The sequence below is a fragment of the Wallemia mellicola genome, assembly GCF_000263375.1.
Source record: "Wallemia mellicola CBS 633.66 unplaced genomic scaffold WALSEscaffold_14, whole genome shotgun sequence".
Lineage (NCBI taxonomy): Eukaryota > Fungi > Basidiomycota > Wallemiomycetes > Wallemiales > Wallemiaceae > Wallemia > Wallemia mellicola.
The window spans coordinates 235,697-256,989 of NW_006531971.1; the positions used below are offsets into that span (position 1 = coordinate 235,697).

Sequence of the window (21,293 nt, forward strand, 5' to 3'; positions counted from 1 at the left end):
TAACGCAGCGTTCAGCAAGATTGAAGGAGACGAAATACCAGCCAGATTACATTAATGCAAAATTAAACACGGAGAATTAGATTAATATAACGCAAATAAATTACATTTAGATAGAACGATAAACTTTTAGAATACATTGTTTAGATTGGAATTGTATGTTATAATTCAAATGCAATATACATAATTTTATAAGATACTGTTTTCCCAAGAAAGATGTTTGTTCCTTTCGGCGACGTAATACAATTTCAAAAATCTAAAAAAAAGAAATCAGAATCTTTATCACATTTTTATAGATAATTTTTAATATCTTAGTCCAATTTTAATTTTTTTACTGACTCATCCGCCAAGAGGAGTAACTTTGTTCCTTTATAAGCGATAGGACGGGTATCAGATGGTATCTTCCATAGAATTAAACCGGGGTAGTCCTACGATAGGTAGTAGCTCGAACAATGGAGAAAAACCCGAGGATTCTAAGCCAGATAATGGAGGTGGCGAATGCAACTTCGTCCCAGCAGATAAATCTGAGCACGATTTGGTTTTATTTGAAGTAGGCGATCCAACCAATCCATTCAATTATAGTAGCCCTAGGAAATGGTTTATATTCACGATGATAGCGCTCAATACTTGGTGGCTTATCTGTGGAAGTACAGTATTCGTACCAGCGACTGAAACCATACAAGAAGAGTTTGGCACAAGTTCGATAGTTATGAAAATACCAATTGCCACGTACCTGATTGGCTACTCAATTGGTCCAGTTTTTTTGATATCATTAAGCGAAGATTATGGACGCAAATTAGTCGCAATTCCCTCGTTGTTTCTCTGTTACGTTTTCTTTATTCCGCAGGCGTTATCGCATAATGTAGAAACTATAGCAGTATGCAGATTTCTTTCGGGATTTTTTGGTTCACCAATGTTGAATTTCGTAGCTGGAGTTCCAGATCTATGGCGTGGAGAAACTGCTGGTTTATGGGCGGTTAATATATGGGCATTTAGCTGCGAAGCATTAATGTTAGGCTCAATTATTGGTGCGTACGTCTTGGACAATTTGGGCTGGAGGTGGACGTTTTGGATCCAAATTATCGTTGGTGCACCACTCGCACTTATATATGCAATTTTTGTTCCAGAGACTCGCGGATCCGTCATTTTGATCAACAGAACTAAGAAGATACGTAAAAAAGAAAACCCTAACGCCTGGACCATTTATGAGGGTGACAAGAAAGATCTCAAAACTTTTCTCAGAGAGGTAGTTTTCAGGCCAGTAGCGATGTTGTTCACTGAACCAATCATATTCTTTTTCAGCTTATACGATGGTATGAATTATGGATTGATTTATCTACTGATAGAATCTATGCCGTTAGTATTTGCACAATTTGGCATTGAAGCACCAAATAATTCACTTCTATATTTATCAATCCTGATTGGAAACTTGATAGCAGTACCTTGTTATTATTTTCAATTGAAAGCACAAGATTACTACACAAAAAAGCATGGCGCATATACACCAGAGATGAAGCTAATGTGGGGTTTCATAGCTGCGGTATGCTTCCCACTATCATTGTACTGGTACGCCTTTACTGGTCGGCCAGGATATAACTATTGGTTACCATTAGTCGGCGTTGGAATATTCGGATTCGCTTCTCATATACTCTTCATGTTAGTGTAATTATGCTCTTAACAATACAACTAACAACCGAACAGTTTCGTTAGTGACTACACTATTGAATCATATGCTAGTCTGGCTAGCTCTGCCGTCACTGGTCAATCATTCTGTAGAGAGATAATAGCCGGTATATGTGCACTCATTACTCATCTTTTCTACACAAACGTAGATTATAAAGTCGCAAGTGCTATTTTAGGTGCAATTGCAACAGTGTCGATGCTTATACCACCAGTTTTCTACTTCTATGGTCCGCGAATTAGAGCCGCTAGTAGATACTCTCTTGAGCTGAAGAGATTGGCGGAGGAAGATCTCAAGAGAGAGGAATGGATAAGTGAGCGCTCTGCTAGACTTACGAGGGAACATCATCAGAACATGGCGGCTGGGAGAGCCAGCTATGATAATCAACATCCAAACAATACAACACAATACAAAACTTAGACAGGATAGGAATCATTAATATCATATTTAATCATCACTCAATATACATTCTGTAACATTATATTGCAATACATCTTCGAGTACAAAAGTTTCGTTTGTGATCATAATTAAGCAGCAGCAGCATCCGCAATCTTCTTGTTTGCTCTCTTTGTGCTCTCCTTGGCTTCGTTACGGTCTACCCATGCTTTAACATGTGGATATGGTGACAAATCTAAACCAGCAAAGCTGACAGTACGTAACCATCCGTGGAATGATATATCGGCAATTGTATAGTTCTTTCCAACGAGATAATCACTGCCAGCAGCCTTTTGAGATGCAAGCTGAGTCTCAAGAACGCTGAAAACCCTGTAGGTTTCTGTCTCGAAACGCTTAACGACTGTAGGAGAGCTCTCTTCACCCCAAATATTCTTAAAGAAGTGCTTGAAATAGTTAACTTGTCCTTGCATTGGACCATGTCCTGAAATTTGGAAAGCCAACCATGAAAGAACTTCGTACTTTTCTTTACCAGTGCCGATAAACTTTTCACCTTTAGTTTCAGCGAGGTATTGCAGAATCGCGCCAGATTCCCACACAGCGAAATCACCATTAGAGTGGTCTACAATTGCTGGTACTCTACCATTTGGATTGATCTTCAAAAAAGATGGATGCTTTACTCCCGGCTTGTTATCGTCACCTTCACCAAATTGTAAGATCTTAACTTCATAATCGATTCCTAATTCTTCAAGCAAGAATGCGATCTTTGGTGGGTTAGGACCACCTGTGCATGCATAAAGTGTAATTTGTGGTGACATTATAGTATGTTTAAATGATGTTTCTCGTTATGTAGGAAAAAGGAAAAAAGGACATCCTTATATAGACTTCGATGACGTAAGATTACCAGTCAGCAAGCTTACCTGTCTTACTAAGCTTATTAAGCTTATGTAATCAGTAAAAGCAGCCGACAGTGAGTGCATTCTTTCTTTTACATTCTATTGATATCTACTCTGTAGGATATAGATCGTATGGTGCTGCAGCAGGTCCTGTGTCAAGAATGTCTCATGGGATATATAGTTCACACCGACTTATTCATTTCAAAGCGCACCTTCAAAGCCGGAGTGGGTCATCTTTGAAGATCAGACTAATTGGCGCATTCTCAGAAATGTTTTATGGGATAAATAGCTCACCGCTTGTTCATATCATAACATTCCGTCTGTGAGTAAAAAGCCGGGGTGGGGCATCTTTGAAGATAAGACTAGTTGGTGCATGCCAAAAAAATGTCTTTTTTGGGATAATAGCTCACCGATTCATTCATATCATAACATTCCTTCAAGACGGTAGTCCGAGGTATTTAAAGGTCAAACTGGCTAATTTATTCTTAAGAACCTTGATAGTCAAATGAAATACACGTCGCTAGCAATCGCCTTACTAGCCAATAGTGTCTTATCTCAAACTTGCGAAAATATAAGTGTTAGGAGAGATTGGAACAATCTCAATGACGAAGAGAAGGCGAGCTACATCAGCTCAGTGAAGTGTATGATGGATAAGCCTTCATTATCTATCAATGGTCAAACACAGGCTTCATTACACGAGGATTTCACATTCGTACATCAATATCCAGGATACGCTATTCATTGGGTTGCCAGATTTTTACCATGGCATCGTTGGTTCATTTACGCGTATCACAAAGAATTACAAGAATGTGGATTCGAAGGCGCATTACCTTACTGGAGCTGGGAGAATGATTATCAAAATCTCACTCAGTCCGCCATTTGGGACAGTGACCCTATTATCGGTTTTGGAGGCTATGGTGACTTTGATTATGATAACATTTATAGTGAGTTAGGAATATATATTACCGTTCGTCGCTCATTATTACCAGATTCTACTATTATCACTGATGGTGCTTTTGCAAATTATGAAGTAAACTTTCCATTCAACCACCAGTTGACTAGAAATCTTAAGCTTTCTGAGACTTACCCGTCTGATGGCCCAGGTCCATATGCTCAACGTGGATATGACCCTGTCAATATGAACAATTTAACCACGATTGAAATTTTCGAGGAGTTTGCAAGCTCCGTAGAGTCTCCACCAAAGCAATACAATCCTTATGGTTATCCAGGTCCACATGGAGCTATACATCTCGCTGTTTTTGGTGATATGGCAACTGGTGAGTTCATATTACGTTTGTAAGAGCGAATCTTATCGAAATACCTCATAGATGGTGCAAACAATACAGCTCCTAATGATCCATTGTTCTACATGCATCATTCTAATGTAGACAGAGTTTGGGCAAGTTGGCAAAATCTCAATGAAGAGAATGTCTTTAAATACGCCGGTAACACTGATTTCTATTGGGAGTCTGGTATAAGGAGTGGCTTACCTGCTACTTTAGAAGATCCACTGTTATTCGCTGGGGTGGGTGCACTAGACAGTGATGATCTACAAGTCAAGGACGTCATGAATACAACTGAATGGCCATTGTGTTATACGTATGAAGATCTCAGTCCTTGGAATATCTAAATAATCCATCACTACTAATACATGTTTAATTTTGTGATCGAATCTATTAATGATCAGAGGGTAGGGTTTTAGTGTGATCGATGCAACCTTTAGCGGCAAGCTGAAAATATTGTATCTTCCATCTTTCACTTTGTCTAACGAGAATGTCTGAAGTCGTTGCTTTTGTAGATGTACGCTATCTCGAATTTATTATTTAAGTAACAATCAAATAGAGTATCGTAAATAACAACCTGATAGCTATATTCGGATATAGTAACTTAGTAAGGATTCTCTAGTTTCATGACTTATATTAATTGGAATAGCCGGCCTGTTCATCAGTGTTTGATAATATCAGCCTTCTGAATATTAGAAATGGAATGACGTTTATTGAGTAAGAAGAAACACATTATAGGCCAATTACTGATAACATACAGTCTAGAAGATTATGATCAAGAGGAAGCAATAGAAATACGCGAATACCTCTACAAAATAACTGGTAGAGTGAGTATGTTTACATATTGATAACAACGTAGTAACACGAAAACAGTATGATTTGCCATTTGTCTTTTTCAAACATAAAGGTATGTCATAGTTATAAATTGTGCTAACATGTTTAAGTTGATACAGACATACCATGTGAGATATATTCTGATTACAGGCAATTTTAATGAAAAGTAGGCGATTTCGGGATCGATAAGGGTGATTTTTATTTCAGTGAAATCCAAAAAAGGTATAATGATCATACGAGCTAGTTGACTTTTTGCATCCGGTGGTAAAATTTGTTGACCGATAATAAATTCTGAGATATTGTACAAGAAATATCGTAGATCCTTGCTGTTTATATCTTTATTCGATAAATTATAACAGGCTTTTGTTCCTGTCGCTTCTTTTCAGAAGGGTTGTCGACTGCGTGTAAAAATTGAGAAGTTGTCTTTCGAAAAAGTACTAGCAAGAGCTGCAAATAACATACAAAATGGTTCAAGATAAAGTCGCAAAGCGATCCTTAGACAAATCAACAGAATCTGATAAACGGAGTAAAGAAGGGAAAGAAGATAAGAGTGTATTAGCAATATTAATAGTCGGAATGTGTAAGACGCTACTAGTTATAACTATGGTACCATTCTTTGCAATAACAATTGGCGTATCTGCATATGTAGTACTAAAAGTAGTGATGACGGTGTTGTCTGATGGCTTAGAACACGTAAAATGATAAAGAATAATTACAGGAAAATAAATATACCCGTATTATGTCAAAGTAAAATGCATTTCTTACCGTCCGTATAATCTATATCTACATTCAAATATATTCATTCCAATGCCATCATATCAGGAATACCATTGAAGATGCAACTGAGGAATGTCGAATGATTTTCAGTATCGTCATCAGCTAGAAATACAATGGCTGGTTTGGCTAACTTTTCGGTTAGATATGACATCTGTAATCTCAGAGCAGTGAAAGCTAACGATATATATAGCCATTCGAGATAAATACGTCTCACCTGGCGTATGCACTGTTAGGTGCTTATATAGCACTATTCATGATGGTGTCTCTCTTCATCAGTGCGTTTCCGATTCACCGTAGTTATCAGCTTATTCAAACTATTTAGAGGAACGATTATACATCGGTGAAGCCGTAACTTCCACCATATTTGGTATCATAATAGGACCATACGTAGGAGCAGTGTGCGTTTTACTTTCTGGAATGTTATCAAAATGTTAAAACATCCCCCAGTATAGACCCAAGGAAATTTGGTGGTGAGAACGGCAACAACGCAGAAGAGGAAACCATAAATGAGCTCATATTAGAAGTCACTCGGGTCGTTTTAGCTTTGGGCGTTTTTGCTATCGGTGAGGAAATTTCAATCAAAATGACATAACTTTTGAACAAATTTAGGCGTTGAACTACCCAGACGGTATGTAAAGAGACATTGGAAGAGTTTATTTTTCCTTTTGTGTCCAATTATGGCATTTGGATGGGTGATTTCTGCTGCATTTATTTATGCGCTCATCCCAGGCTTGGATTACATAGGCTCTCTAACTATCGCTGCAACCCTCACGCCAACTGATCCTATCCTTGCTGCTGCGGTTATTGGTGGAAAGTTCGCTGAACAACATATCCCAGCACATATTAAGCATATCATCGCATGTGAAAGTGGATGCAATGATGGTGCAGCTTTTCCTTTCTTATACATCGGAATATACCTTCTCCTATCGCCTATGGACACGCCCTATGCTGTCGAAGAATGGTTTCTAATCACATGGCTTTACGAAGTAGCCTTGGGTATCTTTTTAGGCGCACTGATAGGTTATGGTGCAAGAAAGTTAATGAAATTTTGTGAATCGCGGAACCTCATTGATAGACAATCGTTTGTCGCCCAATACGTCTCACTTACACTTCTCTGTATTGGTATTGCTTTGATATTGGGCTCTGATGATCTTCTCGCGTCCTTCAGTTGTGGAACAGCTTTCGCATGGGATGGTTTCTTTAACAAAGCAACAGAAGAGTCAAACTTCTCTTCAATTGTTGATCTGCTCTTTAACAGCGTTTGTTTTATCTTTATCGGTGCACTCGTTCCTTTTGATCAATTTAATGATCCAACTCTAGGTGGTATTACCAATTGGAGACTAGTTATAATAGCCCTATGCATTCTCATCGTTAAGCGAATTCCACCAATGTTGGCGCTTTATAAGTGGATGCCAGATATTAAAACATTCAGGGAGGCACTCTTCGCTGGGTACTTTGGTCCAATTGGAGTAGGAGCAGTTTTCATCTCTGCACTTGCTACTATTCAACTGCCACACCCAGAAGGACAACCAGCAAATCAAGCAGAGTTGGTAGCAGTTACTATTCAACCGATAGTATTTTTTTTAGTGCTTTGCTCAACTTTTGTTCATGGTCTCAGTATACCTTTCTTTAGTTTAAGTAGACGTGTGGGAACGACACTCAATGCTCAAGCGGGATCTCTAGAGTCCTTCAGCAAAGAGGACAGTCGTGAGACTAGCAAAGATGATCAAGGTGGTACAAGAAATGTTCAGTCATGGAGTGGGTCTTACAATTATTTTTATTTGACTCTGCTAATGAAATATTTTAGTTGAGGGAAGCAATCTAATTACAGAAAGACCGATCAACAATAACTCAAATGAAGATGACATTGATGTGCAAGTACATGAAGTGGACATCGGCAAAAGAGGCAACACTAGTGACATCATAGATAACATGGAAAATGAGTTTAAAGACGTCGGAGGTAGCGTAGGTAAAGAGTACGAGGCACTGAAAAGAGCAGAATACGAAGTCAAGTTAAAGCAAGATATAGAGAAAGCTACACAATCAAAGAAAAAGGTTGTTTTACACGTCCATCATAAGCCTGGAACCAGAGACTGGATTAACAGTAAATTTTTAGGACGTAGAAATAGTGAAAGTACAGTAGAAGCTAGTAGAAGCAACAGTAGTAGCAGTAATGATAAAGGAAAGCAAACCAGTGATTAGTGGTTTATTGTATATAGAGGACTACATAATGCATTTCTTGTTATTTTATTTATTTATCTCTCCTCCACTTTGTTCCTCGTTGATCAGCTTCTAGAAAATAAAAAATGTATTCTTATGAAGAATTCAAAAGGTGGGATAACTTACCGATTAATAAGAAGATCTAGCTTACTAAATCACACTGAGATTTCCACTGTATGTTACTTATAGAGCACCAAAGAGGTACATATACGAATTTATCATGCGCACAGACGACGACATACGGTATAATAATAACAGGAACTATTTATTTCTCCAGGAGAATGACAAATCTGACGAAATAGACCCAAAGTTCGTCCGATCATACTCGAATTATACGATGGAGCAGATTGCCTTGTTCAATATTAAAAAATTTTGGAAGACAGATGCGGTGGCTAGTAAATACTTTGTTCTACTCAATGATTCACTCGCTAAAAGAGATCAAGTGGAGATTTGTGAGGTTCTCTCTAGAACAGAGAATCCTAATGATATACCATATCAAGGTAATATATCAGTTAGGAGTTTCAATATACACATAAAAGATGCAACCTTGTGTCTCATTAGTTTGAATAACGGTGAGATGAGAATGGAAGATTATTTACTTTAGATTTATAGAGAATGTGTACCAACATATTTTTGTATTACTACTCTTATTACTATGGAATAAATGGTCATGTTATGACTTGTATAGATAAATTATGAATATAATAAAACCTAGTGTGCTTTTACATTGATTGATAGGTCAAAATTTATACTGACTTATTTTTCGAACAATGCTAATACATTGTATTCGTATCAACGCATTTCCGTAGAACTTGAATGACGTCAGTTGTCCTGATAATGATTAATTTGCACATTTCCTAATGCTTTGACAATAACATAACATTGCTCCCAACCATGGATATTAAAGAGCAACCGGTCAGTCCATAAGGTGTTATGACAATCCATGTAAGGAGCCGGGTGGGACGTTCCATGATGATATAGTGTGCTTCAAACGAAATTAAACAACTTTTCAAAGTATGCTATCAAGTTTATTATCTGATTGCGCCTTACTGGCAGTGTCTATTGGAAAGGTAATGTGGAAATAAAGTAGCTCTCTCAGAGTTTGAGTGAGGTTGTTCATACAGCCATTAATGCATCATTACTGGAAGACAAATAGAGCCAAATTCTATATCACAATGTTCATACATTTTATTTTATGATTGACGTATCTGATATTGTGATATCATTGGATTCCGTCTTTCACTGCAATCACCAATGATCAATAGCAACACTCAGGATAGAATGTCATTCAACGACCCATTCAGCGAAGCTCATAAAAACGTCGAAGCGCCAAAAGATTCACCCAAACCAGAGAATGTGCAGTCCTCACATTCAATTTCAAATCGTAGACACTCACAATTACACACCAGCGCAGGCGAACCGATAAAAGCTCCTGAGAATGAAGCACTAGAGGAAGGTGAGAAGGAACCAGAACCAGACGTCGTGGAGACTGGAAAAGCGATAGAAGGTGGTAGGGGCCCTCATAGAGGTAGTTTGGCGGGCGATATCCCAGATAACAACAATCCATGGTCAAAAGGCGCTTTTTAGTAATTTTATTGATTTAAATCGATTACGAATAACGACGAAGGGTAAATACAAAGTGAATTGCGAATTTAGTTACGAATAGCCTCAAGAGTATAACTTGATGTATGTTTGTATCGTCCTATGTACGAGTGTTAAGGCAGAGGCCCTAGTATTTATTTTTGGATGACGTTGCCTTTGCCATACCATTTTGTATACCAGCATAAATCGCACCCTCCCAGCTAGCATGCAGCAATTCATAGATGAACTTAACTTCCTATAAAATGTCAAGAGATTCAAGTCTAATAGGTTAAGACTCACCACTATCATGACGGATAATACCGCTAAACGTTCATATAATGAGCTCTCACCACTCATCGATAGTCTTAAAACCCCTGCTTTGCGTTTAGACATTCTTGGTATATCAAATGTGCAGATAACATCATCTGTTTTGACATTTTTGATAGAAATGGTGTTCTTTTTCCCAAAAACCATGTATTGCACGTCGCCTAACTCGAATTTCTTCTTGATGGAGAGATAGTGACTGCCTCTTTCTAGAGTTACAGGTTTATCGTATCCTATAACTTCAACGGTATACTTTGATCGCATGTATTTACTACGGTAAGCTGTAGTTACTGCGTGTTTTCCGTTCATCTCAAACACAGGCTGTGTATCGTCTTCTAAAACTGACTTATCATCTAAATCGTCCTTATCGAAAGCATCTTTTCCAGCTAGTGATGCATCATCATCTACCAATGTATTCTTATCATCATCATCCTCTTTCTCATTGGGATATTCTACGGGGTTAGCGTAGAGGGTATCAGCGTTTGTATTTTGATATATAGTAACTCTCGACGAATAAATTGGTATATCTGCACTAAGTAAACGTGGTTGTTTGTTCGCTATTGCTGTTCTGACTGAAGATCCGCTGTAAAAATCCATATCATATCCCCATGTACGTTTAGCTACAGCAAATACAGCATTTGGCGTTAGTATTTTCTTTAAATCTGTCATTATTATAATTCATGAATGATCAGTACGATAACGTATCACGACCCCACTATTTCGGAATTATTTAAGAAATTTTTTAAAATGTTACTATACTTTATGTTGCTATAAATAATTGGTACCATATTTTACAGGGTTGTATGCGTCAGCCACACTTCATTGTTGTTTCATTATCGATTTCATCTGGATTTTTTGCTTTAATTATTTTTTCAACTGTGAAGTCATTTTTGAAGCTATGTAATAAAAGTAAATTCCCATCAACTTCAACGTCTATCCAAATGTTGCCAGCTCTTTCTTTCGAATCTGTAATTAAAGCGCCTGTCTTAATATGTAGATCATTCAAAGAAATACATCTTTGATTATGGATATAGCTTGAATAACTCTACTAGCTTAAGCAGGTGTTCTGTTCCAGCGAGGCGACGTGGAATAATGATATCTAATCTACGATTGGAAATAATTATGTATGTATGTCAACTTACCAATGCGCATAAGAATCGATAGTAGAATTCTAAAAGTTTATGTATTCAGTCAAAATATGTAGAGTTAGGTACTCGTTTAAATACGTATGGGCCTTTTTGGGCGATATAATGTGTTCGTTAGGGAATTGAAATAAAAACACTTACATGTGTTAGAAGGTGAAACCGATCAGTTCATTTAAGAAGGTTTTTAAAACTTGATATTATGCTATTTTTTTCCGATATAAAATGTCATTTAAGGTTGTGGACATAGAGGCAACGCAAGTAAAGGACGAAAAATTTGGGGAGATACTTACCACTCAAAATAAAGATTGTTTATATATTTAAATAGCACTTTGATCTAGTTGCACTCAAGGCAGTGTGGATTCGGTAACACAGTCACGCATTTGCAGTCTTGTTAGTTGGTTTACTATGGGTGTGAACATTTGAGGTTAATGAGCGACCAAATTGGATGAATAAGGTTTGTATTGTGTCTCTGGCATCCTTACGGTTCTAAGGTCTACTTCAATCCATCAAAAGTCATCGCTATTCTCACTCAGTGGTGCTGTTGCATCTATCACTGTTTTCCAACTTCAGGTGAACACAACAACATTGTCATGGTGATAAAAAAAGCGTAGACTGCAAGGATAACGCTAAGTACGATAATTACCCTAACATACAACAATTCGAGAAGCATCCAAAGGAAACAGAATTGCAACAGAATTTAACAGAAGAAGGCACAGATAAGTATGGACCCGATGACAAAGGTGAGTGATAAGGTTGTGATCTTCCTTAACATTGTAAACACGGGAATCTCAACATAGCGATTTTCACGAGCTTGGTGGAAGGTAATAAAGGTGACGAGATAAATGTGAAAAACTTAAGTGTCGAAATCTAACAAACACGATGAAGGCAAACTAAAAAACTGAAAATAAAGGCAAGCAATTTGGCATCGTCAGGTACGAAAAAAGGATATGGCAACCCGAAAGTCATGAATATGTTAAGATCCACTACCGGAAAAATAAGAGTGATGTCGATTCTAAGGTAGACGAGAAGCACGAGGTGGTCCAAAAGCACGGTTAAAACATGATGGTGATAAGCAGGATCAAAAAGGGCCACAAAGAAGACAAACAATGTAGCAATGATGGTAGAGAGAAGTTTGGAAATAAAATGGATAAACAAGATGAAAAGGAATACAATCAAAACTCGGTCTTTTTAAACAATCTAAATGTTTTCTGAAAAATGTGTTAGATTTAGGCACTTGTATCAATAAATTTGATATAATCTACTAAAATTTAAGTTTTATGTATGATTGTGACGATCCGGATAGGTTTTCTACACAGTTCAGAAATAGAGACTACATATTATATAAAACAATTAAAAGTATTAAAATAGAGTAATAGTTTTACATATAGGGTCTGTAATTAAATTCGAATAGACAAAAGGAAGCTTCCAAAAGTAATAGCTAGTGAGACAAGTCGTTTGGCATAAGCTTCCATTTTTAAACTGAGCTTGTTGTATCAAAAGAAAGTGAGTAAACCACAGTCAAGATAAAGAGGAATATTATTATTAGGATATGGCTGTCCACTCGTTTCCGAAGATGTCTCATCATTATTTCATTAATTTGTTCAGCTGAGTGAAACACGAACGTATCGTCAAAGACCTTGTGCAATGCAAAGTCTGCGCAATTTATCGGGATTTCACTAGTAGGAGGCTCATTTAAGGTTTCAGTTATGAGATTCGGACATTCGATAGAGCTTGATTCAAAACTACATTGGGTTACATGGCTTGTTAGCCAGCCTGAAAATAATGTGAGGTACCTCCTAGTAGGATTTGGTCTCTTATCATAAGTAACAAGTCTTTTGAATGAGTTTACAAGATACTCTACCTTCATATCTGTGAGTGGAAGGCTTCCTACGCTAAATTTACAATGAATGACTTCAACAAGGCCTATCCCATCTTCCATTGATTGCTTCAGGATGTCTGAAGTGACCTCAATATATGAGTTTGCCTTCACGTCATTAATAAAGCTGCCTGTTATTACTTCTAAATTGAAAAGCAAGTCTTTATGATCTGAACATAACCATTGGAGTGTTTTGAAATATACCTCGAGGTTTAAGGTATCTTCGTCTTGACGTATGACCATTTCCTTGGTGCTGTCATCATTTTGATCCTTGCTATACTTGATAGTCTCAATAGCATCTTCAATAATGGCAATCTCTTGCACTCTAATAATTTGATCTGTTTCTGGCTGTTCTTCGACGGGTTCCGCAATAATCGAAACATTTTTTTGTCAAAACAAGGTTCTAGTGAGTTAGAAGCTGATATCTTACACATTTCCTTGTTTGCTTCCCTGGTATTATCAACGCTCCTTAGGTACGCTTCAAAATCTGATCTTCAATGGTATTCGGATGGATATTAAGTTGCATGAGAATAGCTTCGCGCATTTGTAACTGTCTGAGCAAATGCTTGTTAAAATTCGTTAATCGGCTGTTGTAAAAGTTAGAAAGAGTTTATTGTGAGACATGCACACTCACTTGAAGGTGCATCTAGCTTGCTCAACTCTAGCGACGTTTGAAGTTTTCATTGTTTACGATGAATGTGAAGTTTAAAGTCTGGTCTAGCTTTCGTAATAAGAACTTCACAATTGAGCAAACAATACAGACAAACATTTGGGAATGAGTCGTGGATATGTGGTTGTCAGGCGAAGTATAAGATACTATTTTTGAATATTACAGTAATTATGGTTTATATAAGTACATATACATTCAAGGTAGTCAAGTTGATTATTTCAGAAAACAATCAATGAATATTTTCTACACTGAAGGTATTTTTTAATTCTATTTAGACCTTTTACCTTAACATGTGCTTCAAGAAGTAAATCTGAGCGCTTAGTCATGATGCTCTCGTTATAAAACGATTTAGCGTTTTTGTTTATTACCAGTTTATTAAGATATTGTTGAGATAAAACAACTGTTTTTTTTAATTAAACGTATTAATCTATATTAACTAAACCAACATTACAAAAAGTATATGCAAAGATTAAACTAGTTTTGGTTAGGAGATGTTAAAAAGATTTCACTTCCTTACTTTCATTCAAACCACGAACCTTAGATAAATTGAGGTATTTTACTTCATGCCTTCTGAATAGAACTTGTTTTTGGTTTTTTGCGCTTTCTTTCCAGCTCTTCCACAAACTTTTTGCCCTCTTCTTTCAGTTGCTTTTCATCATCTCTTTCTAAGCTATCTGAATGTTTGTTTTAGCAATAATTTACAAGACCCTTTGCTTACTTACATTGTTTGATAAGGAAAGACAGTAGGAAAGCGCAACCAGATGTAGCTGTGAGCATTGCGAAAATGTTGTGTACACCATTACAATACATCCCAAGAGTAGCAATTACTTGGTCTTCCGACACTATGTTCTTGATATCGATAGGGTTGGACGTAATAGCTGCGATTAATTCATCAGTTTGACCCATCTTAGATAAGCCCTTCTGCAGTGTATTCCTAAGAATGGTATCACAAAATGCTAATGACATAACACCACCAAGCATTCTAAGGAAGTTACGGCCACCAGTTGCAACAGCCATATCCTGTCTCTTAACGGCGGCTTGGACGCTAATTAATGTTGTTTGAAAGGTATTACCAGCACCGATACCAGCTATGATACTGTAACCGATAAATTTTGCTAGGGATGAGTTATACGTTAAAGAGATATAAAGTCCACAACCGACCGCATAGATGGAAAATCCGGTTCTTATAATTGATATATAGTGTCCAGTTTTAGAAACAACCAAACCAGCAAGGAATGAAACTATTGTCTGAGTCACCATGAGTGCAAGCATTAGTGCACCTGAAACTGTTCCAGAGTAAGAATGAACCACTTGGAGGTACTGTGGAAGGTAGAATAAAGCGCCAAAGTAGCCCATACCACCAAAAAATGTACAGATGTATGACGCTGAAACTGAAACATTACGAAATAAGTACATCGGTATGATAGGCAAGTTGACGATACGTTTACAGTTTTCAACTAATACGAAAACAACCATTAAGAGTAAACCAATAATTAAACAAACCAAAACAGGAGCTGAATCCCACGCGTACTTGTTTCCACCCCAGTTGAGTGATATCAAAATCAATACGGCCGAGGTAAACATAATGATTGATCCAGCGTAATCTATCCTTTTCATCTTAGCACGCCAATCACCCGTCACCTTCTTAAATGGAACTAGGAATTGAAGAACAGCAAGTGCTATACCAACGAGGGGAAGATTAATCCAGAAACACCAACGCCAGCCAATTGTTTCACTGAAAACGCCTCCCAAAAGTGGACCGATACCATTAGCCAAACAGGTCCATGCGGTGAGGATTCCCTGATATTTTCCTCTCTCTTTTAATGGTACGATATCAGATATAATAACATGAACATGCGTTTTTATACCACCATTTCCAATACCAGCAATGGCTCTAAATATGATCAATTGTTCGATCGTTTGTGAGACGGCGCATGCAAGGCTTCCAAGAAAAAAAAAAGTCAAACAACCGAATAATGCGTATTTACGACCAAATAAATCAGATAGGCGGCCATGTACTGGCATGGCTGCTGTCGTTGTTAGCAAATATGATGTTGCTACCCTATATCTTGATTAGCCAGACGTCGTAAGAGTTGGTCAACGCACCAACTGCTTTTATCGGCTGCTTGAAAATATGCGCCAATACTAGGGATAGCTGTTGACACCACAGTTTGGTCAAGTATACTGCAAAACAAAGCTGAGCAAACACCAAAGAAGACGATAATGACTTGTTTTCTCGGAAGCAAATTCGTTTGGTCTTGCAAACCGTCCGTTCTCTCCTCCTTAACCGCAACATCACTCAAGTTGTCCTTGCTGATGTTCTTACTGTTAAACGTCACCGTGCTCGCTGAGCTTGGTGCAGTGTTACTGACGTTATGCTTCTCTTCAAGGTGCTTCTCACCCGGAGTGTTCATAAAGTGGTATAAGTGATTGTATGCTTTTACAAGTTAGTCCATCTTGGAACTTAATTTTAGCTTCATTCTTAGTCGCGAAGATGATGTGACGTTTAGCGAGAAATGATTCGTTTTCAAAATGGAATTTGGAAAGAAATCCATACAATTAGCATGTGAATCAAGAAAGACAGTTTGTATCAACTAGCGTTTCCTGTCTCAAGGTAATCTGTCAGCATAATTCATGCATCGATGCACCATGATAGATTAGACATTCTGGATGTCGAAAAGCTACATAAATAATGTATTTTACTACTATTTATTTATATGAAACTGGTTTGCTGTCGTCCCTCGAACATCTTAGAGGGGCATCTTTATCATAAATGAGCACATCTTCAACAGGGCCTTCTACTTTGTACATCAATTGAGATAGACCCACAGCTTATCCCACTGTCAGTACCAATTACTTTCATGATATTGACATAACTTTTGGTTAAAGTTCTGAGAGGTTATTAAAATTGTCTTTTGTGTCTCTTATATTAGCAGGGTGTCAAAGTGAATTGCTTTCGTCGGTTCAGTTATGTAGAAGTATCAAGTATTGCTTTCCCTAGTTACTATAGCTGATTGTATTATATTCGTGATCGACTAAGTGATTATCAAAAGCAATAGCATTATCATACCTACTGATATATGAATGGGTGTTTGGATAATTAGATGAAGCGCTCCAAATGGTTCATTGAGCAACTTCTCAATGATAAGCATATTGGAATCGTCACTTTAATATTATATCTCTTAAATTGTTTAGAAGTATAATAAATGAGCTACTTCCTATTTTGACTGCGCATATCACTTGAGGAAAGCGAGCAGCATCATGCCTCACTAAAGGTCATCATATCTGATACTTTGAATACCATGTATGTCTACTTTGATTGAGATACAAGTTGAAAAATATAAGTGATTAAGTAAAGAATTACTTGAAACTCTACAATTAGATAGTACGCTACTTTCCTTGTTTTCGCAAGACAATACCTAACTATTTTAGTTTGTATAAAGATATTTCCTTTACATAAAAATAACAATCAGCGAAATTATTACCTAATCTAAATAGCATTTACCCTACCTGTGGAGAGATTTGTCTTTTTTTCATCAATTGTGTTTCCGATTCTGAATGTACTTTCATGAATGGATTTTGTTGGTAGTTTAGTGGATTATTCAGTATTTGTGTGCCAATAAACTTGCAAAGTCCTTTAAACTATCAACATATAACCAATCACATAAGGATATTCCATGCGATAAAATACAACTTAAAACACACCTAGCTTAGTTTTATCTATAGGGTATAATTTATTTGGTATACAATACATATCGTGAATCATAAGAAAATGAGAAATATTTACTGTTCATTCCATTGAAAAACGTCTGGTCTTACCGAAAAAGACGTTAATGTCGTTTGCATTTTGAATAAGATTTTACGTTAGTTTTAATTTGCAGAACTTGATATTGCCGTTCTGACTAATTTTAGAAATTTCTTGTCATTACTACCATTATTTTCAGGATTACTGATGTTATTGCTCCAACTCGATGCACTTTTAAGACTTTCTTTAAAGGTTGATGCGGATGCACTGATCATTGCTTGACCAGGGCCGCCATAACTTGACCTGTGTATTTGTTCAAGGTGCTTTGAACGTTGGAATAATTCATCTTCATCTAGTAATGTTATATCCATAATGAGTTCATTCGCTTTAGCGTTATACGTAAAGTCATGTTGATATTTTTGGCGTTTCATTATTTGTTTGCATGCTTCACCCATTAAAGCAAATTTAGACCAGTGAATTAAGTTTTCACCGTTTGGTCCCTTCTTTATATTTACGTTAGCAGTATCACTTGCTAAAATATCCTGTAAGTGTACACCCAAGTATGGTATGGATGGACATGGGGTGTTGCGCAGTACTTCTCTGTAGGTAGCAGAACTACGATCAGAAGTGAAGATCAGCTGTGAATTTTGTCAGGACGATGAAAAGTGTGGAAATGTAGAACATACTTTTAACTTTTTGAATTTCATAAACAACTCTTCGTTTGATTCCAGATCAATTACTCTGTTGTTCATCAATCTAAAAATAGAATGAACATCAAAAGCTGATAACACAGCGTGCATAGTATGATAATTGTTGATGTTACGCAACTCTTCTGCCATATTTACCATAAATTCGACAACCTTCAGTCTGCTCTTAGGTTTGGTCTGTGAGAGGACCAAGTTAGCAACCCATAGAGTAAGGTAATTGAAATGTCTAATTTGCACATCAATTGAATCTTCATCCCTATCTTTACTAGTAAGTAGAGCATGTCTTAGAAGGTCTCTATCGTTGATGTTCAAGAACAATTTCCATTCAATTCTGGTCAATTCATGTGCCATCTCAACTGGTTTCAATGGTAATACTGGATCAAGTATCGCAAGAGCAATCTTTTCTATTGTTCTACGGCGCTGTGATGGTACACCAGTGGATGAATTTGATGATAAAGATGCAGGGCCGTTATTGCTAGATGTCGTTACCTTGCTAGCATCACTATCAGATCTTTGTCTAGAAGTCCAAGTTCTAAAGGCAGATGAACCTCTACGTGAAGTTTTCCCTTCGCTTGAACCATCAGGTACGATCACGCCCGCGTCATTTGATTTACGTTTGAATGAAAGTGCAAGTGGTAAGTCAGAATCTTCAAACTGGATCTCAGACTGGTTGACTTTCATTTGAAATTCCTTTTCGTAGTCATCTTCATCAGCTGACCATTTAAATTCGGGGTCATAGGTTGCTCTTGGACGATCTAAATGTGCTTTCAAAATTGGCGCATAATGTATGACATTAATATTTGAAGTGGCGCGTTGGAAGAATTCCTGTATAAGATGACGATGGAGTGGTGACAATAGGTCCCCTGGGTAATGTCGAATCCATCTGTCGAGAAGTGTGAGTAAACGCGATTGAGTGAATGTGACTAAAACACTGTCACAATCTCTAGAAACTTCATCAAAACGAGTTAGCATTGCTTGTAGTACCACATAAGCCCTTGTAAATTTCCTATATGTACTGAAAAAAGACTTAACAAACTCCTGATCATTACCAGAAACGGCAGCAAAAATGAGTTTGTTGAGGAGGTCGTGAAGGGTTACGAAACGAGAGTTATCGTTATCATTAGTAAAATTACGCAACAGAGAAGGACGTCCGTAATTAACTTCAGTTGCCTTCTCATCAATATCGCTATCACTGAAAGTATCATATAAATGATTAGAAAATCCATTGAAGGTGGAGTACGTAGGCGAGTTAACATCAACCAAACCTCTTGTAGCTTCACTCATGATAGCATCACATTCAGCGCTGCTTACGCTCATTCTTAAGGTATCATTGTGTACTCCTGGTGGTATAAGCTTTGCACCTTGAAGTTGCTCCGGAGATTGTTCTTCAGGAGATAGTGGTATTTGAGTGAACTGATGAGGAACAGCTGAGTATGCAGAAGAATTAGATAGACCTCTATCTCTGACTTCTTTACGTTGTTTACGAATATTTCTGAATATCCAATCGAACGCACCGCGCATGCGTCTTCTTCCATCTGTTGAGAGAGCATTTGTTTCAATCAAGCCAGTGTCCAATTGTCTTATTATACTAACCACTGTGTTGGGATTAATCGTCGGCTTTCCCGGGAACACTTCACCAGATTTTGTGGCTAATACAACTCTAGGTAAGCCCATCTCCGAGAGTCTATGTAGAAGTTCAACAATGCCAATAAATGAACTCTCATCAGTTGAATCGTAACAAACTATAGCGGCGTCTATAGATTGCACATATTCCGGAAAAATCTCTGGAGATTTGAAGTTGAGACCTGCAAAACCAATTTCATAGATGATAGCATTTTTTGGCTGACCGTGAATTTCAATCACGCTTTGTCTAGACTGACATTTGCCTATGAGTAATCGTCAAAATATGCAGTGACATGCAGGGTGAAAAGTACCTTTTTCAGGGGGTGAAAGCAGTGTAGCAGAGGAGAGTCCATATTTTCTAAAACCCTAAAAAACGCGTAAACGTGTGTTAATTTTATGCTTTTTATTTGTTTACCTTTCGTATGACTGTCGTTTTACCGACACCCTGAGAACCGAGGACTACGATAGAGAAACCGGACGCAGCGCTAGAGTCGAGCATCGTTGACTGTGTGTGTGATCGTGGGCGGGTTTGAACTTGCGGAGGTGCTAACGGTTGGTAGGGCGTGTGAGAATCGAAGGAATCGTCGTAATAACTATCTCTGAGTTTATCATCAGCGAGTTTATCCCATCCACCGCCTATGCTATCTTCGAATGCTTTTTTCTGCTTTAATAGACTGCTATTTGTATTAGCGTAGGGGTGTTGTGTAGCTTGATAAGCCGGTGGAGGGTTAGATGAATCAATTTCGTTTTTGAAATCCCGTAGCAAGTCATCGCTAGAAGGATGCTTCCTGAGCTGTGGCCCGAGAGGCTCCATCCTAGGTTTTAATGGTCGTTGTTGCGATTCAAGGGATTTCAAAGGCGATTACTAGGTATTCTACGTTTCTGTGTCTCAGAAATTGCTAGTAAATATTATACCGCATTTCGTAGGCTCTTTTAGCTTAGTTTTTATATTACCAATTGCAAGGTAGTCATATCGGGTACAGTATTGGCATGGTGTAAAATCATACTACCGAGTAATTGATTAACGAAAAGCAGAAAACACACACACAAAATACAGGATAAGTACCATCTATTTGTTGACCGGTGGCATAAAGTCGGCGAGAGAAGTATGTCGTGAGAATTAGAGGTATAACCAGTCATAGACATATAGGAAAATGTGTTGATAGGCTAATAACCAACATTATATATGTATATGTCTAAAGGCTGCTCTTCTTTATGCTCTCAATTATCTTATCAGCGTCCAGTCTTCCTACGTCAATACCATCGGGTACAATTGCTTGAACATGCTTGAAGAAGCCATCGGGTGATAAATCAATGATCCTAGCACCTAAATTATTATGATGTATGCGTTATAATTCTTAACATAACCTACCCTGCTCATCGAGTTTACGTCCATATTGCAATATTTGTTGATCAATAGCACTCTTCTTGAACCTTATAGAGTACACTTGTCTCTGTACTGAAGGAGATTAGTGAATTTAATTGTGCGAGTTGCTACTATTCGTACCTCCAGTCATCAGTTTATCTGATGTAATCTACTT

The 21,293-nt window shown here is 37.5% G+C and overlaps 10 protein-coding genes across 10 annotated transcripts; 5 read left to right on the forward strand and 5 right to left on the reverse strand.

The window, feature by feature from the left end:
• Positions 1–220: 220 nt before the first annotated feature.
• Positions 221–2,177, forward strand: WALSEDRAFT_60765 (MFS general substrate transporter). Its single transcript, XM_006959095.1, has 2 exons — positions 221–1,653; positions 1,699–2,177. The coding sequence occupies exons 1-2, from the start codon at positions 392–394 to the stop codon at positions 2,096–2,098; spliced, it is 1,662 nt and encodes a 553-aa protein (XP_006959157.1). The 5' UTR covers positions 221–391; the 3' UTR covers positions 2,099–2,177.
• WALSEDRAFT_60767 (glutathione S-transferase) lies at positions 1,699–3,980 on the reverse strand. The gene has a single exon (XM_006959096.1). The coding sequence runs from the start codon at positions 2,887–2,889 to the stop codon at positions 2,206–2,208; it is 684 nt and encodes a 227-aa protein (XP_006959158.1). The 5' UTR covers positions 2,890–3,980; the 3' UTR covers positions 1,699–2,205.
• WALSEDRAFT_33098 (Di-copper centre-containing protein) lies at positions 2,875–4,788 on the forward strand. Its single transcript, XM_006959097.1, has 3 exons — positions 2,875–3,911; positions 3,957–4,244; positions 4,296–4,788. Exons 1-3 carry the CDS (start codon positions 3,473–3,475, stop codon positions 4,595–4,597), a joined length of 1,029 nt encoding a protein of 342 aa, XP_006959159.1. The 5' UTR covers positions 2,875–3,472; the 3' UTR covers positions 4,598–4,788.
• A 283-nt stretch (positions 4,789–5,071) lies between these two features.
• WALSEDRAFT_60770 (hypothetical protein) lies at positions 5,072–8,074 on the forward strand. The gene is made up of 6 exons (XM_006959098.1): positions 5,072–5,998; positions 6,052–6,136; positions 6,184–6,259; positions 6,309–6,424; positions 6,471–7,619; positions 7,669–8,074. Exons 1-6 carry the CDS (start codon positions 5,975–5,977, stop codon positions 8,061–8,063), a joined length of 1,845 nt encoding a protein of 614 aa, XP_006959160.1. The 5' UTR covers positions 5,072–5,974; the 3' UTR covers positions 8,064–8,074.
• On the forward strand, positions 5,198–5,819 carry WALSEDRAFT_33099 (hypothetical protein). The gene has a single exon (XM_006959099.1). It carries the CDS (start codon positions 5,550–5,552, stop codon positions 5,784–5,786), a length of 237 nt encoding a protein of 78 aa, XP_006959161.1. The 5' UTR covers positions 5,198–5,549; the 3' UTR covers positions 5,787–5,819.
• A 1,061-nt stretch (positions 8,075–9,135) lies between the features above and the next one.
• WALSEDRAFT_69566 (hypothetical protein) lies at positions 9,136–10,802 on the forward strand. Its single transcript, XM_006959100.1, has one exon. The coding sequence runs from the start codon at positions 9,336–9,338 to the stop codon at positions 9,666–9,668; it is 333 nt and encodes a 110-aa protein (XP_006959162.1). The 5' UTR covers positions 9,136–9,335; the 3' UTR covers positions 9,669–10,802.
• On the reverse strand, positions 9,715–10,802 carry WALSEDRAFT_60771 (hypothetical protein). Its single transcript, XM_006959101.1, has 2 exons — positions 9,963–10,802; positions 9,715–9,914 (listed from the first exon to the last, which is right to left on the reverse strand). Exons 1-2 carry the CDS (start codon positions 10,653–10,655, stop codon positions 9,750–9,752), a joined length of 858 nt encoding a protein of 285 aa, XP_006959163.1. The 5' UTR covers positions 10,656–10,802; the 3' UTR covers positions 9,715–9,749.
• Positions 10,803–14,238: 3,436 nt separating this feature from the next.
• Positions 14,239–16,099, reverse strand: WALSEDRAFT_54907 (MFS general substrate transporter; the record flags this gene model as incomplete). Its single annotated transcript, XM_006959102.1, has 3 exons — positions 15,784–16,099; positions 14,400–15,739; positions 14,239–14,351 (listed from the first exon to the last, which is right to left on the reverse strand). The coding sequence occupies exons 1-3, from the start codon at positions 16,089–16,091 to the stop codon at positions 14,239–14,241; spliced, it is 1,761 nt and encodes a 586-aa protein (XP_006959164.1). The 5' UTR covers positions 16,092–16,099.
• A 1,297-nt stretch (positions 16,100–17,396) lies between these two features.
• Positions 17,397–20,792, reverse strand: WALSEDRAFT_60774 (ras GEF). Its single transcript, XM_006959103.1, has 4 exons — positions 20,168–20,792; positions 20,064–20,118; positions 18,109–20,015; positions 17,397–18,060 (listed from the first exon to the last, which is right to left on the reverse strand). The coding sequence occupies exons 1-4, from the start codon at positions 20,564–20,566 to the stop codon at positions 17,548–17,550; spliced, it is 2,874 nt and encodes a 957-aa protein (XP_006959165.1). The 5' UTR covers positions 20,567–20,792; the 3' UTR covers positions 17,397–17,547.
• A 156-nt stretch (positions 20,793–20,948) lies between these two features.
• WALSEDRAFT_65065 (hypothetical protein) lies at positions 20,949–21,269 on the reverse strand (the record flags this gene model as incomplete). The annotated part of the gene is made up of 3 exons (XM_006959104.1): positions 20,949–21,079; positions 21,125–21,211; positions 21,260–21,269. The coding sequence occupies 3 exons, from the start codon at positions 21,267–21,269 to the stop codon at positions 20,949–20,951; spliced, it is 228 nt and encodes a 75-aa protein (XP_006959166.1).
• Positions 21,270–21,293: the final 24 nt, after the last annotated feature.

Bases quoted from the DNA above. Each gene is read 5' to 3' on its own strand.
- WALSEDRAFT_60774 (XM_006959103.1), bottom strand. From the start codon at position 20,566: ATGGAGCCTCTCGGGCCACAGCTCAGGAAGCATCCTTCTAGCGATGAC. The intron at 20,119-20,167 runs GTAAACAAATAA...CGCGTTTTTTAG, and splicing joins AAACGACAGTCATACGAAAG to GGTTTTAGAAAATATGGACT. The intron at 18,061-18,108 runs GTATGTTCTACA...CAAAATTCACAG, and splicing joins TGAAATTCAAAAAGTTAAAA to CTGATCTTCACTTCTGATCG.
- WALSEDRAFT_60770 (XM_006959098.1), top strand. From the start codon at position 5,975: ATGGCTGGTTTGGCTAACTTTTCG. The intron at 6,425-6,470 runs GTGAGGAAATTT...GAACAAATTTAG, and splicing joins TTTGGGCGTTTTTGCTATCG to GCGTTGAACTACCCAGACGG. The intron at 7,620-7,668 runs GTGGGTCTTACA...GAAATATTTTAG, and splicing joins AAGAAATGTTCAGTCATGGA to TTGAGGGAAGCAATCTAATT.
- WALSEDRAFT_33098 (XM_006959097.1), top strand. From the start codon at position 3,473: ATGAAATACACGTCGCTAGCAATCGCCTTACTAGCCAATAGTGTCTTA. The intron at 3,912-3,956 runs GTGAGTTAGGAA...CATTATTACCAG, and splicing joins TGATTATGATAACATTTATA to ATTCTACTATTATCACTGAT. The intron at 4,245-4,295 runs GTGAGTTCATAT...AATACCTCATAG, and splicing joins TTTTGGTGATATGGCAACTG to ATGGTGCAAACAATACAGCT.
- WALSEDRAFT_60771 (XM_006959101.1), bottom strand. From the start codon at position 10,655: ATGACAGATTTAAAGAAAATACTAACGCCAAATGCTGTATTTGCTGTA. The intron at 9,915-9,962 runs GTGAGTCTTAAC...TTTTATAGGAAG, and splicing joins TATTATCCGTCATGATAGTG to TTAAGTTCATCTATGAATTG.
- WALSEDRAFT_60765 (XM_006959095.1), top strand. From the start codon at position 392: ATGGTATCTTCCATAGAATTAAACCGGGGTAGTCCTACGATAGGTAGT. The intron at 1,654-1,698 runs GTTAGTGTAATT...ACAACCGAACAG, and splicing joins GCTTCTCATATACTCTTCAT to TTTCGTTAGTGACTACACTA.
- WALSEDRAFT_33099 (XM_006959099.1), top strand. From the start codon at position 5,550: ATGGTTCAAGATAAAGTCGCAAAGCGATCCTTAGACAAATCAACAGAA.
- WALSEDRAFT_60767 (XM_006959096.1), bottom strand. From the start codon at position 2,889: ATGTCACCACAAATTACACTTTATGCATGCACAGGTGGTCCTAACCCA.
- WALSEDRAFT_69566 (XM_006959100.1), top strand. From the start codon at position 9,336: ATGATCAATAGCAACACTCAGGATAGAATGTCATTCAACGACCCATTC.